The sequence below is a fragment of the Podarcis erhardii genome, assembly GCF_964252035.2.
Source record: "Podarcis erhardii genome assembly, chromosome: 3".
In the NCBI taxonomy this organism is placed as follows: domain Eukaryota; kingdom Metazoa; phylum Chordata; class Lepidosauria; order Squamata; family Lacertidae; genus Podarcis; species Podarcis erhardii.
Genome location: NC_138507.1, coordinates 124795011 through 124807903, shown reverse-complemented (window position 1 = coordinate 124807903; position 12893 = coordinate 124795011). Strand labels below are relative to the sequence as shown.

The window sequence follows — 12893 nt, the reverse complement described above, 5'->3', positions numbered from 1 at the left end:
GGAGGGTCTGATCCCGCCCTTCTTGGGGCTGAATGACATCATAGAATCACAAAAGGGCAGAGCGGGAAGGGGCTCCAAGGGTCATCGAGTCCAACCCCCTGCAAACCTCCCTGCCCCACCGATAATCCCGGAGGGCTTTCCCCACGTGCAACTTTGGTTCTTCTTTGCGCGTCTCTTCCTTACTCTGCGCCTCCTCCCCCCCCCCCAAATAAACCCATAGGGCGCCAGGTCGGAACCCGGCCAAAGAGCGCCCCCTCGACCCTGGCCGGGGCGTGACGTCGGCGGGGGCTCCTTGTTGCCCGAATTCCCGGGCTCCGGCCAGTGGCCACTCAGGTCCGGGGCAGCTGCTGCCCTCGCGGGGAGGCGAGGCGGAGGCGGTGCCAACTGGGCGGCGCTGGGCGGGCTGACTGTCTCCAGGACGGAGCGCGGCTGGTGCTGCTGCAGGGACCGCGTTGCCTCTCCTGCTGCTGCTGCTGCTGCTGCTGCTGCTGCCGCCGCTGCCGCCGCCCGAGCAGTCTCCGCAGCGGAACCGGGCCTCGGCCGCTGGGCAGGGCTCCTCCGCTGGGCTCTGCGGACGCCTCGGCCCGCCTGGATGGAGCCGCGAGGCGGCAGAAGAGCAGGAGGCTCCGCAGCCGGGAGCGCGGCGCTGGCACTGACCCGTCCGGCGGGAGCCGCTGCGGCGGAGACTGCGGGGGGCCCCGCGCTGGCCGCCCCCTGAGCGCCCGGAGCCTCGCCGGGCTCCATGAGCAAGTGCTGCGCCCGTCCGCGGCCATGGCTTCCCTCCCCGCGTACCTCAGCCCGGCGGCCGTGCTGGTGCTGGTCAGCTGCGACCTGTGCCTCGTGCGCGCAAGTAAGTGCCGGGGCTCCGGGCGGGGCGGGAGGCGGGAGAGAAAAAGCCCCCGGTGGTCAGGATCGGCGCCCGAGACCAGCGCGCTCTCCCCACAAGCGCAGGCCCGGCTGGCCGACTCTCGGGCCGCTGGCCTTGGTGCTGAACCCGGGCTGCTCCGCACCCCGACGAGGGCCGTCGGAGGGCGAGGGAGGGGGTGGGCGGGCAAGGCGGGGGTCTCTTTGGCCCCAGCTCAGCCCTGCCCTGCTCGGCTGCGTCACTGGCCGCCGATTACCCGCGGAAGCAGCCGGATCGGGGCAGCAGCGCCGCGGCCAAGGCAGGCTCGGGCCCCTCTCGAAGTGCCTTGTTCCCTGCAGCCGCGAGCGGAACCGCGGCCAATTTCATTAGAGTAAAAGCCTGGCTCCAGGGAAGGCCGCGGCTGCCAGCTGGCCTCGCTTGGGTGAGAAGAAGCCTCTGCCCACGTCCCCGGCCTCCGCCTTCTCTCGAGGTGGCAAAGGTCTCTTGGCAGGGGGCACCTCCTGGCACCCTGCGCCCACTCCGCTGCCCTTGACCCACGAGAAGAAGGTGACCCTGGCCCATTCTGACGCCGGACGCCCCCAAACCGCACTTGACCCATGAGACACCCCACGCACGGTCACGATCCCCTCAGTCTGGCCTGCTTTGCCCGGAATCCGGCCCCAAACCGGCGGCTGTTGCTTTACTAGACATTGGACTAGTCAATGTCTAACCTTACAGCAATCGGCAAGGATCTGTCGAGTCAAGTTGCTCATTGCTTGGTTTTCCTAAGTGTCCCACACTTTTCTTTGCAAACCTTTTTACATGAAGAATCCACAAGCGGAGAATGTCATTGTTTCTGTGATAATCCATCAAGCAAAGGGAACAGGGAAAACATTTTGGAACTCTGCATAATAGCAGCTGCCTCTGAATAACCTAACAAATGTACACTGAAGTAAGGGCAGAATTACACATTGCACTTGACGTGGGACTGCTGCCAAAAATAAGGTCTTCATGTCAAGTTTCCTTCTCCCCATAACTTTTAGAGTCTCTTGACACATGCCCTGATGTCATGTGTTTCCCTGTCTTCATCACATCATTGCCTACTGTTGGAATGAAAATTTGGCATAAGTTCAGGACATGGGAAAAGTATCCTATACTGCAGAGGTGGGGGGGGGGGGACAAAACATGAGAGTGCCTATTTTGGTGTTAGCCTCATATCAAATCTAATGTATAGTTTTATTCTAAGTTGCAAGCGTTTCTTGATCAGTGTTCAACTAGTGGGACCTATAAAATCTTAACCTCTATTCCTAATATGGTTATGTTCCATGTATTAAGGGAGAAAGTACTGACCAATAAAAAAGTGCTTTTAAAAAAAAGACTTTCTAGGAGATCATTTGCATTCCAGACCTGGAAACAGCTTGAATGTGAATGACATAGGAGGAAAGTTGACCAATGTGTTTAGTTTATACTTAATGCCAGGCCTTTGGTCAGGGCGCAGCCTGACTCCCTCCTCTGGCAACCTGCACAGAATATTGCTTAATCGGTTGCCACTAATTTGATTTTAATTTTTATAATGAATATTTTGAATGTGTGATTATTTGATTATTTGATTATTTGATTATTTGATTATTGTTAGCCGCCCTGAGCCCGGCTTCGGCTGGGGAGGGCGGGATATAAATAAAATTCATTATTATTATTATTATTACTTCCAGCTGCCCAAGACGAGGGGCCCGACTCTCCCTCGCTTGGAGGAGGACACCTTTTGACCTTTCTCCACACGCCGGCTTCCGCCCCCCAGACTCCCCTGCTTGGCGGGGTCCGTCTTTTTAATGCATAATAGCTGACTTTGAGCCGAGGCCCCTAGGAGTTGTAAGTGCAGCTTGCAAGGAAAGTAGGTGGTTGTCCGGAGCTGCCAATCCCGGGGAGTCTGAAAGCAGGCAGGTATGGCGAGGGGGACCTATTGGCAGTCAAGCCCGCACAGTTCCAAGAAATACATTTATTCGTTTACTGGTCAAATAGATGGCCCTCCTGCTTCTTGCCTGGTGCCCTCAAAACAGAAGTTTCTCAAATGAATGGCTTAAAATACAACTGCAGAAATGGCGCAGGAGCAGAAGGGGATCCTTGGAGGGTTCATAGCCTCCCCTCACTCTCCCCCCCGGGTCTCCTCTGGAGAGGGAGCTAGAGGTAGGGAGCGGCCCTGTGACCGAGGTCAGGAAAGCGCAGCCCAGCCAGGGCAGGAGGCAACCTGCTGCCTCTTTTCCCCAAAGAAAGGGGGCCTCTGTGGCTGAAGGGGGGGCACAGCCAGGGGACCAAGCGGAGTCCAGGGCGCGCGGTTTTGCCAGGACTCTGAGGAAACGGTAGAGCGCAACTGTGACAGCTGAGCGGGCGGGAGGCGCCACTGGCGGGGAGGTCGGCTGGAAGAGAAGGCGAACTGCGGAGTCCAAATGTGGAAACTCTCGGAGGAGGAGAAGCCCTGGAAGGAGCAGGTGTTTCTGCGGGCTGGAGGGTCTTTCCTTGTGTCAAGGCTCCCTACAAGGCTCTCCCCCTCCGCTGAGCCGCTCTCCTGGTTTCTCCTTGGAGAGGCAACGACCTTTCGCCCTTCCAAGTAAAAGATGAATAGGGGGGCACAGTGAACATGGAGCAAAAAATAAGAAAAGAAAATATGCTGAAACAATATTTTTCAGACAATTCTTAATTGATCTTTGGAACTCACTCACCCAGTATTATCCTCCTCAAAGGAATATTCCTGTCGTTCCACCACCAGTTTCCATGTTTTTCTTCTTCAGCTTGCAGTCAGAATCTCGGGCCTAGGGAGCTAGGGATGAACTTTAACAGGGAGAAATGTAAAGTATTGCACTTGGGCAAAAAAAAATGTGAGGCACAAATACAAGATGGGTGACACCTGGCTTGAGAGCAGTACATGTGAAAAGGATCTAGGAGTCTTGGTTGACCACAAACTTGACATGAGCCAACAGTGTGACGCGGCAGCTAAAAAAGCCAATGCAATTATGGGCTGTATCAATAGGAGTATAGCATCTAGATCAAGGGAAGTAATAGTGCCACTGTATTCTGCTCTGGTCAGACCTCACCTGGAGTACTGTGTCCAGTTCTGGGCACCACAGTTCAAGAAGGACACTGACAAACTGGAACGTGTCCAGAGGAGGGCAACCAAAATGGTCAAAGGCCTGGAAACGATGCCTTATGAGGAACGGCTAAGGGAGCTGGGCATGTTTAGCCTGGAGAAGAGGAGCTTAAGGGGTGATATGATAGCCATGTTCAAATATATAAAAGGATGTCATATAGAGGAGGGAGAAAGGTTATTTTCTGCTGCTCCAGAGAAGCGGGCACGGAGCAATGGATCCAAACTACAAGAAAGAAGATTCCACTTAAACATTAGGAAGAACTTCCTGACAGTAAGAGCTGTTCGACAGTGGAATTTGCTGCCAAGGAGTGTGGTGGAGTCTCCTTCTTTGGAGGTCTTTAAGCAGAGGCTTGACAACCATATGTCAGGAGTGCTCTGATGGTGTTTCCTGCTTGGCAGGGGGTTGGACTCGATGGCCCTTGTGGTCTCTTCCAACTCTATGATTCTATGATTCTATGAGCCCCTTCCATCATGGTGTTTAGTCCATATTTCAACACAAATGAAGCGTCCTGGGCTCATAACCTTTAATGGGCTCTGTCTGGGTCTCGTTTCTATCTGTACTCACCACCGGAGTTCACTTTTAGAGGGAAAATGGCTTTAGTTTTCAGATTAAGTTCTATTTGGTTTTTTGGTTTTTTAAAAACTAAAGCTCAAAGCAGCTTGCACGAAAGATGATAACTTAGCCCTAAAATGACACCTTCAGTATAACAGCATCAAGGACGCTGACGCTGCCTTCCAGGCCCTGCTCCCCTCCGTCTCTAGGGGTGCTAAATGCCCTGAAAGGCCGCTGCTCCCTCGACAGAGTCCTCCCCGCAGCAGCACCAACTTGTGCCAGCCCCCAGGAGGGAGGAGAAACCCGAGGCGGAGATGGAAGGGATCCCTGGGGTCATCCAGTCCAGTCCTGCCCAGCCACCCGTGACCCTTCCATCCCTGCTTGCCTCACAGATCGGCCCCCGTCGCCCGTCAACGTCACCGTCACCCAGCTCAAGGCCAACTCCGCGATGGTCTCCTGGGATGTCCCGGAAGGGGACGTCGTCATCGGCTACGCCATCTTGCAACAGGTGAGGCCGGCGGGGGCGCACCACTCCTCTGTCCCGCAGCCCCACCGCCCCCTTGCTTCCCCAACCCCTTTGTCAGCCAAGGGGGGCTATGTTCTCTTCCCTCCCTCCCTCTCTCTGCCCTCACCCGCTCTGACGGCCTCCCCCCCCCTTTCCGGCAGCGGCAGGACGGGCAGATGCAGCGCTTCATCCGGGAGGTGAACACGACGACGCGGGCGTGCGTGCTCTGGGACCTGGCCGAGGATGCCGACTATGTCATCCAGGTGCAGAGCATCGGCCTGCACGGCGAGAGCCAGGCCAGCAAGAGGGTCCACTTCCGCACCCTCAAGCAGAGTGACCGCCTGCCGTCCAACAGCTCCAGCCAGGGTAGGCGAGGCGCCCGCGGGGACCTTCCCCTCTCCCACCCCCGCCCTCCGGAGCCTCGCTGGCCGGCTGGGCGCCCCTGTCCCCCTCCAGCGCCGCCTGTCTCCCCCCAGTCAGTCCCGGGCCTCCTCCGGGGGCCAGGAAGCTCCGTGGTGCCTCCGTCCTTGGGCGGGTGGGGCCCCTCAGTGACCTGTGGGCAGCCCAGGCGGAGGGGCCGGCGAGATCCTACCCAGCCTGCAGCTGCTCTCCCCCCCTCGCCCGACGGGGCGTCCCTCCCGAGGCACAGCTCTCTCTCTCCGCAGGAGACATCACCATGGAGGGGCTGGACAAGGAGCGGCAGCTGCAGACGGGCGAGATCGTCATCATCGTGGCTGTGCTGTTCATGTGGGCAGGTGAGGCGGGTGGGAAGCTCCCTTGGGCCTGCTCCAGCACGCTCTGCTTGTGTCCCTTACGGGTGTGTGAGTATCCCACTAGCGCTGGCCCGGAGTTTGTCTCTGGGTGCACAGCCAAAGTTCCTTCTTCTTTGCTGCATCTTTTGGCTACCGTTCTTTGCACGGAGGGGCCACGCCTGACAGCCTTGCGCGCCCAAATGAAGCATCCCGTTGAACGCGGCTCCGTCAGAAGAGCCCAGCAGCAGCAGCAGCAGCAGGATCAGGCCCAAGCGAGCGGGGGCACCTCAAAAAGTGGCTACCCAGTTGGCAAGCAGGACCTGAGCAAAGCGCAGCCCTTTCCTCCTCTCCGCTTGTGACTCCCGGTCGGATGCTTATGGTGGGGGCGCACCCCAAGTTCCCGATGGGCAGTTGGCATCTGGGTTTGGGTTTTGACGAGCATTGTGCAGAAGCAACAGCTCTGAGAGGACAAAATCGCCGTGAATCCGAAGAGTCCCCGGATCACGGCGACGCGCGGGAGATTGGGTAGCAATGCTTATTTCGGGGCGCAGGGCCGAACGAACGCGAATTCCCTTTTCTGACTGAGCTGTGTTGAACTTTTGCGCAAATAAAGATCTGCGAAGCAACCAGCCACTGACTCCAGCATGTCCAAAGGGGGGGCGGGGGGAGAGACGCTTGCACGGTGGAGGCCCCTGGTCACCTTCCTTCCTCCTTGCTTCCGCAGCGGTGATCGCCCTCTTCTGCAAGCAATACGACATCATCAAGGACAACGACTCCAACAACAACAAGGAGAAAAGCAAGCCGGCCTCGGAGCACAGCACGCCCGAGCGGCCCACCGGGGGCCTCCTCCGAAGCAAGGTGGGGGCCGTTTGGGAAGGGGAGAAGAGGGAGCTTGGCTCAGCCCACCCTCGCCGGGGAGAAGGGCCAGGGCGGAGCTCGACGGCGGGCAGCCCAGCCCCCGACAGCGGGGCCGGAGCTGCTGCCCCGTCCTCGGGGCTTTCGGCGGCTGGTGCGGGTCTGTGCCGCCACCGCCTCCTTCTCCTCCGGATGCTGGTTGCGCGGCTGGAGCAAAAGCGCGGCGCCGGGAGCGTCGGGGCTCCGGGGAAGCCGGCTTTGGCCGAGTTGGGTCACCAGGAGCGCTCTTCGTCGGCAGCAGCCGGCCTGAAGGGGGAGAAAGGGCGCCGGAACCGAACCCACCCAGGGCGGGTTGCCATCTTGCAAGGGAAAATGACAGGTGGGGACTTTGGACACGCATTTTTCGAAGGAGCGAAGGTGCCGGGCGCTCTCCAGGGCAATGGGGGCGCCGCAGTTCAGCTGCGGGGGAGGGGCACAGCCTGGCCAAGAGGGAGTGGGAGGCATCGGGGCCCCCAATAGCTCTGGGGGTCCTGCTCGCTCCCACGACCCTCTCTCTCCCTTTTTCAGAAGATGAAATCGCCCTCTGTCAACATCATCGAGGTGTAGCTGAAACTCGCGGGGACCTCAGTGGCCTCCGCCTGCCACCACCGTCGCAGCCTCCTGCTTCCCTGCATGCAAAGAGTTCCTGCTTCTTCTCGCCCCAGGAGGAGCAGACCTGCATGGAGCCCGCCGGGGCCAAAGTGCATGCGGAACGCCGGGCTCACCCTCTCGCCCAACCCTTCTCTCTGGGGCCACCGCCAACGGAGAGCGCAGCAGCAGCGCCACCCACGGGGCAGGCCAGTGCCACCCACCGCTACTATCTGAAGAGCCTCGTTGCGGGAGCTGAAGCCGCGACCTTGCCCAGCCCCCCCCCCATAGCTTCACCATGGAAACTCTGGACTGGGCCCTGAGCGGGGCCACCACCCAGAAGACCATGCTGGGAAGACTTTGTCGCCACCCTCAAGAGTTCCCTTCAGCCCCTATGCCTTCCCACCTGCCCCCTCCCACCGCAGTTATAGGGTTCCTGCCAGCTGCCCTTGGCTTCCTCTTGGGGAGGCACCAGCTGTGTGCCAACTGCCTTTGCCCTCCCCCTCCAGCCAAAGCCACCCCCAGCCCACCTCCACCTTCTTCCTTCTCAGCAAGATCAGGAGGGGAGCGCTGCGTTGGGAGTGGCAGTTCGGTCCTGGCAGAGAGAGAAGAGCTTGCAGCCCCCTTTCGGTCCTGGCAGAGAGAAGAGCCCCATTTGCCTATTTCCCTCCAGCAGTGGGGCTGAGAGCAGCTCAGGGCCCTTTGCCTGGAGGTCAAGCCACCCCATCCCACCCTTCCCTCAGGACAGGCAGCTATCCGCCTCCCCAGCTGGGCAGCAAAAGACCATCTTCTGCCGCCCTGCTGCTCCACTCCCCCCCCCCCAGCCAGAGAACCTACTTTAACAAGTGAAGACCCTCGCAGGCTCCCCCCCCCCTTGCACAGCAAAGAGCAATGGTGGGGGGCTGTGGAATCCCCTGCTTGCCCACCTTCCCGCCCCACAGAAGGGCTGCCCCCCCAGGCCCACTTGGCTTGCTTCTCCCCCCTTGGGAAGGGCCTGCCTGGCATAGCTCACCCGAAGAGCTCTGGAAGTAGCTTCCAGGTGGTGCCGGACTGGTGAGCCCCAGGCAGGTGAGCCAGGAATCCCGGCCCAGGAAGGAGACGGACGGTGCTATGCCCCCCACCCCCTGTGTGCCAGTCGGGCTCCCCCAGAGCTGGCCGGCTGTGCCACTCGCTGCCCCCTTTCCCCCGTGGGCTGAGGCCTCTGCAAGGAAAGACACCCAAGTACAACAACAGTAGAAATGGTTTATTTCCCTTTAGAAAAGGACATTAAAAACTAGTCTTTTTGCTACAAAGCTGTGATTTGGCAGTGATGAGCAGCTGGTGGGGAGGGGAGGGGGCTGCCTTCCCACCAGAGCTGGACAGCAGGGCGGGGGGGGGGGCAGCAGAGGGAAGGATTTATCTACACTCAACACAGCCCTCCTCAATATGGGGTGGGTGAAGACTGATGGGAATCTGAATGCTGCCCCCCCCCAATGTTCAGGCCTCAAGAGCACCATGAGGAGGCCTGGTGCACCCACCCCCAAGACTCATGCTGCCCCCCCCCCCGCAGAAGAGGTCCTGGGGCTGAGGATCCCTGCTGAATGCCCCGCAGGGTGCTGTTGGGGTTCCAGTAGGGTGAGGGGCTGGCCTGGGCAGGCTAGACCAGGTTCCCAGGGGTGGGGGCAGCTGGTCCTTGTGGGTGACAGACAAGGGGCAGCAGCAGAGGCTGTGCTGGAGATGAGCAGCGAAGACACGGTGAGTGGCAGGAGAAAGATGAGGAGAAGCAGCCTCAGAAAAATGTCCCCGGAGGCAGGCAGCTGCTGGGGGGGCTGCAGCCCCAGGCCGCCACTGACTGGAAGCGGGCAACTGGGGAGCCCCCAAACGCAAGCCCCCCCACACCTGAAACACACAAGGGCATCGAGAGGAGCCACTCAAGAGGAAGGAAAAAGACAGAGAGGGAGAGGAGAAACCTGAGAGGGAGAGGGGTGACCTGCCAGGAAGAGTCCATGTGAAAATGCAGGGGAAACCCCAGCTCCCCTGGAAGAAGGGAAATGAAAAGCCTTCCAAGGCATTCCCCCACCCCTTCATCCCAAGCAAAGGTTGAGGGCAGGGCCATGCTGGGGGGGGGGGTGTCAATGGTTACCTGTGGTGGGGCGGCCCCTCTCCTCTACGCGGCTTGGGGCAGAGAAGAGACAAAGATCAGAGCAGCAGCAGCAGCAGCAAGGAGAGCCCCCCCAGCCAGACCATTTTCTATTCCACAAGCCCTGCCGCAGCCCTTCAATGTGTCCCCCAGAAACAGAAAACCCACACCTCTGACTGCCTTGCCCCCCAACCAACAGGGGACCTTGACGCAGCCAACAGGCCCCTACCCAGAGAAGGCTTCGTTGAGATCTTCCTCGTCCTCCTCGTCCTCCTCTTCTTCCTCCTAGGGCCAGAGAAAGCCAGGTGGCTGCCAGGCCCCTCGAGAGAGAGAGCAGGCAGCCCCCGCTGACATACAAAGGGTGGGGCTGGTGAGGGAGGGAGCTTCTTGGCCCTGAGAGCCAAGGGGGCCTGGCAGTGTGGCAGCAGGTCACGCCCAATACCGTACCTCAAAGTTGGTCTTGAAGGGGGGGCTGCCAAGGGGTGACCTGCCAGGCGGGTGGGTGCTTTCCACAGGGGGGCACAGCGGACTCAGGGAGGGCTTCTTCTCCCCCTCCCCTTCCCTGGAGCCTGGTGGAGAAAAAATGTCCAGAGGCTGAAACACCCAAGACCCCCAACAGCACCCCCTCCCTTTCCCACTTGCTGGCACTTCACATCCTTGACATGAACACCCCCTCCTGTGCCCCCCGCCATCCTCACCACCCCACAACCTTGGAAAAGAAGGGTGCACCTGGCGGGGGGGGGGCAACCGAGCCACCAAGGAAGCCAGAGGGGAGCAGGTCACGGGTTTGGCATAGCAATGGCTAGGGGCACGGCCATCATCCGTACCTGCCTGCGCAGCCTCCCAGAGATCCAGGGCCACCTGGAAGGCCTGAGCCACCGTCAGAGTCACAGCCTGGGCCTGCATGGGCGACACGAGGCAAGAAAAGGCGACCGGGGCAGCTGGCGAGGCTGCGCCCTGCAAAGGGCCCCGGGAGGGAGGTGGGGAACCCTTCTGCAGGGCATGCAGGGGCAGAGGGGCCAACCAGCGAGCAAACCCCACCCCAAAAGAGCAGTGCAGGACCCAGCCCTCCCCGGGGGCAGGGGCAAATGCAGCGCTTACGATCTTCTTCTTGGGCGACAGAAAGGCGTGGCACTCGAGGGCACCGCTCTGGGGGTTCTGCGCCACGTAGGCAAAGACTTTGTTCTGCAGCTTGTCTGTGGTGCAATAGGAAATCCTGAAAGAGGGCGGGAGAGGAGGCAGCGCTCGGCATCCCCACACCAAGCACCCCTGGCAGGGCAAGAGCAGGAGGGCCTCAGGGCGGGGCAGGGGGCCGTGGGAGATGGCCAAGTTACTGGGCATGCAGGACTAAGGCAGAGACGCAGCACAACCAGAGCATTTTGCCCCAGCAGTGGATTACGGAAACAGGAAGAGCAGAAAATGTCCCTGACCTGCAGGCAGCAGAAGCTGTAAGCGGGGAGCAGCCCCTCCACCCCCCCCTCCCAGGGAGCGACCATGATGGGGCTCCCCAGCAAACCACGTCCCCCAGGACAGCAGGGCTTTGTTCCAAAGGAGACGCCTGCGGGCTGCCCCTCACTTGGCTTCCCCAGTGCCCAACTGGGTGCCTGTCTGTTTGCTTTTGGTGCTTGCTCACAGCCCAGCCAGCGGGCAAGTCCTCAGCCAGGCAGCCGTGCAGAGAGGGGCTCAGCCAGGCAGCTCCCTGGCCTCCAGCAGGCCTACCTTGCAGAAGCATCCTCACACACCTGTAGATGGAGATGGTCTCCATGGTCTCCTTGGTCTCCGCGTCTTGCAGAGAGAGGCCTCGTGGGGAGACAGTCAAGATCACCTTCTGGAATTTCTTGGGCCCCACCCGAGCCTGAGGAGTGAAGGTAGAGATGGGGAAGGAGGTCTCCTGGATAATCACAGAAGACCCCCTAGCCCAGCCCTCAGCTCCTAGCAGACTTCCAAGAAGCTCTCTACCCTGCACCCATCCTGTAAAAGAGGCAGGCTGGAGCACAGAAGGAACTCAGGAAACATTCTATTTTTTGCAGACAGAGAATTCCCACTGGGAGGCATCTCCATCTCCTTATCCGTAGATTTGTCCAATCCCCTTTCAAAGATAGATCTAGGCTGGTGCTCATCATCACACCTGGAGACAGCATGTCAGGACAAAACCCTTTTCTCCAAACCAGGAAGCCCCAGATGCAGTAAGGTTTCTTCCAATCCCTGCACCATTTGGGCTGCCCTTTATTCTGGCTCTACAGTAGCTTATTTTCTTAGGTTGGGAAACCAGAACAGATCTGATCTCCACCAAGATGCGTAGCCAGTGGCTCCTGAAACCAGCCACCGCGGCATCAGCAGTGAGTCTGTCTGAGGGGAACAAGACCTTCAGTGAGACCCTCAGCAAGCAGCCAACTTTCACAGATTCCTCAATTGCAACATTCCTTCAAGAAGACAGCTTTTTCTGAGCTACTTCCAAACATGTTAGCTGCAACGTTCTTTATGTAGGTCTGCCCTTAAAAGGAGCTTGATCTGTTGACAGTTTTCTCTGGCACCAAACGATCCAAGCACCAATCTTGTCCCAGATTCCCTGGTTGCTCTTGATCATGTCGAGGCTCAGTTGAAAGCAGAAAACAGGAGACACCAGAGCCTCAAAGGGAAACCCAAGAGCAGGATTTCCAGCAACTGGAATCCTGCTGCCTTGATTGTGGAGGCAGAGCAGTAGCCATGGCCAGCCCTCTCCCCCTCTTAGCCCAGCGTCTCTCAAACTTGGCTCTCCAGCATAGCTGTCAACTTTTCCCTTTTCTTGCGAGGAATCCTATTCGGAATAAGGGAATTTCCCTTAAAAAAGGGAAAGGTTGACAGCTATGGCTCCCAGCTGTCTTTAGACTACAACTCCCATCCTCCCTAGCTAGCAGGGTCCGTGGTCTGGGATGGTGGGAGCTGTGGTCCAAAAGCCGCCCGGCTGGTGGCCATCCCCGCCTCCCGCGAGCCTGGGGTCTCCCTTTCGCCTCCTACCGTGGCGAGGATCCGGTGGATGGCGGCGCTGGCCATGTCCTCCCCCTTGGGCTTCTCCACCAGCGTCATGCCCAGGTACTTGAGGGCGAAGCCCATCCCCTCCAGCAGCGGCTCCCGCATGTCGGACCACGACTCCGGCAGCTCTGCGGGGAGGGAGGGAGGGAGGCAGGGAAGGGGCGCGGGGCCCCGTCAGACCACCGGGGCGAGCAGCGCGGAGGAGGCAGCCCCGAGAGACCCCGCTCCCCGCGCGCGCCCGGCCGGGAGCCTCCTCCCGGGCTGCTCCGGCCCCGCGCCCCCCTCCGAGTCCCACGTGGGGACTCACGGTGGCGGCGGAGGCGGGCGACGCCCAGGCGGTGTCGGGCGAGGCTGGGGCTCCGCAGCACGGCCCGGCCCGCCGCCCGCAGCGCCTCCATCGGGAAGGGACCGGACGGGGCGGGCGGACGGACAGAGGCAGGCAGGCAGGCAGGCAGGCAGGCAGGCAGGGAGGGAGGGAGGCTGC

The 12893-nt window shown here is 59.9% G+C and overlaps 2 protein-coding genes across 5 annotated transcripts; one reads left to right on the top strand and one right to left on the bottom strand.

Annotated features, from left to right (window-relative positions):
• The first annotated feature begins 716 nt into the window (after nt 1-716).
• On the top strand, nt 717-7838 carry FNDC4 (fibronectin type III domain containing 4). The gene is made up of 6 exons (XM_081856449.1): nt 717-850; nt 4932-5047; nt 5206-5410; nt 5710-5799; nt 6521-6654; nt 7219-7838. The coding sequence occupies exons 1-6, from the start codon at nt 772-774 to the stop codon at nt 7255-7257; spliced, it is 663 nt and encodes a 220-aa protein (XP_081712575.1). The 5' UTR covers nt 717-771; the 3' UTR covers nt 7258-7838.
• A 662-nt stretch (nt 7839-8500) lies between these two features.
• On the bottom strand, nt 8501-12880 carry LOC309339536 (low density lipoprotein receptor adapter protein 1-like). Of its 4 annotated transcripts, none has more exons than XM_081857621.1 (8): nt 12717-12879; nt 12395-12537; nt 11140-11252; nt 10499-10613; nt 10225-10297; nt 9845-9966; nt 9627-9682; nt 8501-9156 (listed from the first exon to the last, which is right to left on the bottom strand). In XM_081857621.1, the coding sequence occupies exons 1-8, from the start codon at nt 12805-12807 to the stop codon at nt 8805-8807; spliced, it is 1065 nt and encodes a 354-aa protein (XP_081713747.1). In that variant the 5' UTR covers nt 12808-12879; the 3' UTR covers nt 8501-8804. The 4 variants fall into 4 exon arrangements, with proteins under 4 accessions (XP_081713747.1, XP_081713746.1, XP_081713749.1 ...); XM_081857622.1 differs by adding an exon at nt 9401-9432 and having other exon boundaries at nt 8903-9156; nt 10225-10613; nt 12717-12880; XM_081857620.1 differs by having other exon boundaries at nt 10225-10613; nt 12717-12880.
• Nucleotides 12881-12893: the final 13 nt, after the last annotated feature.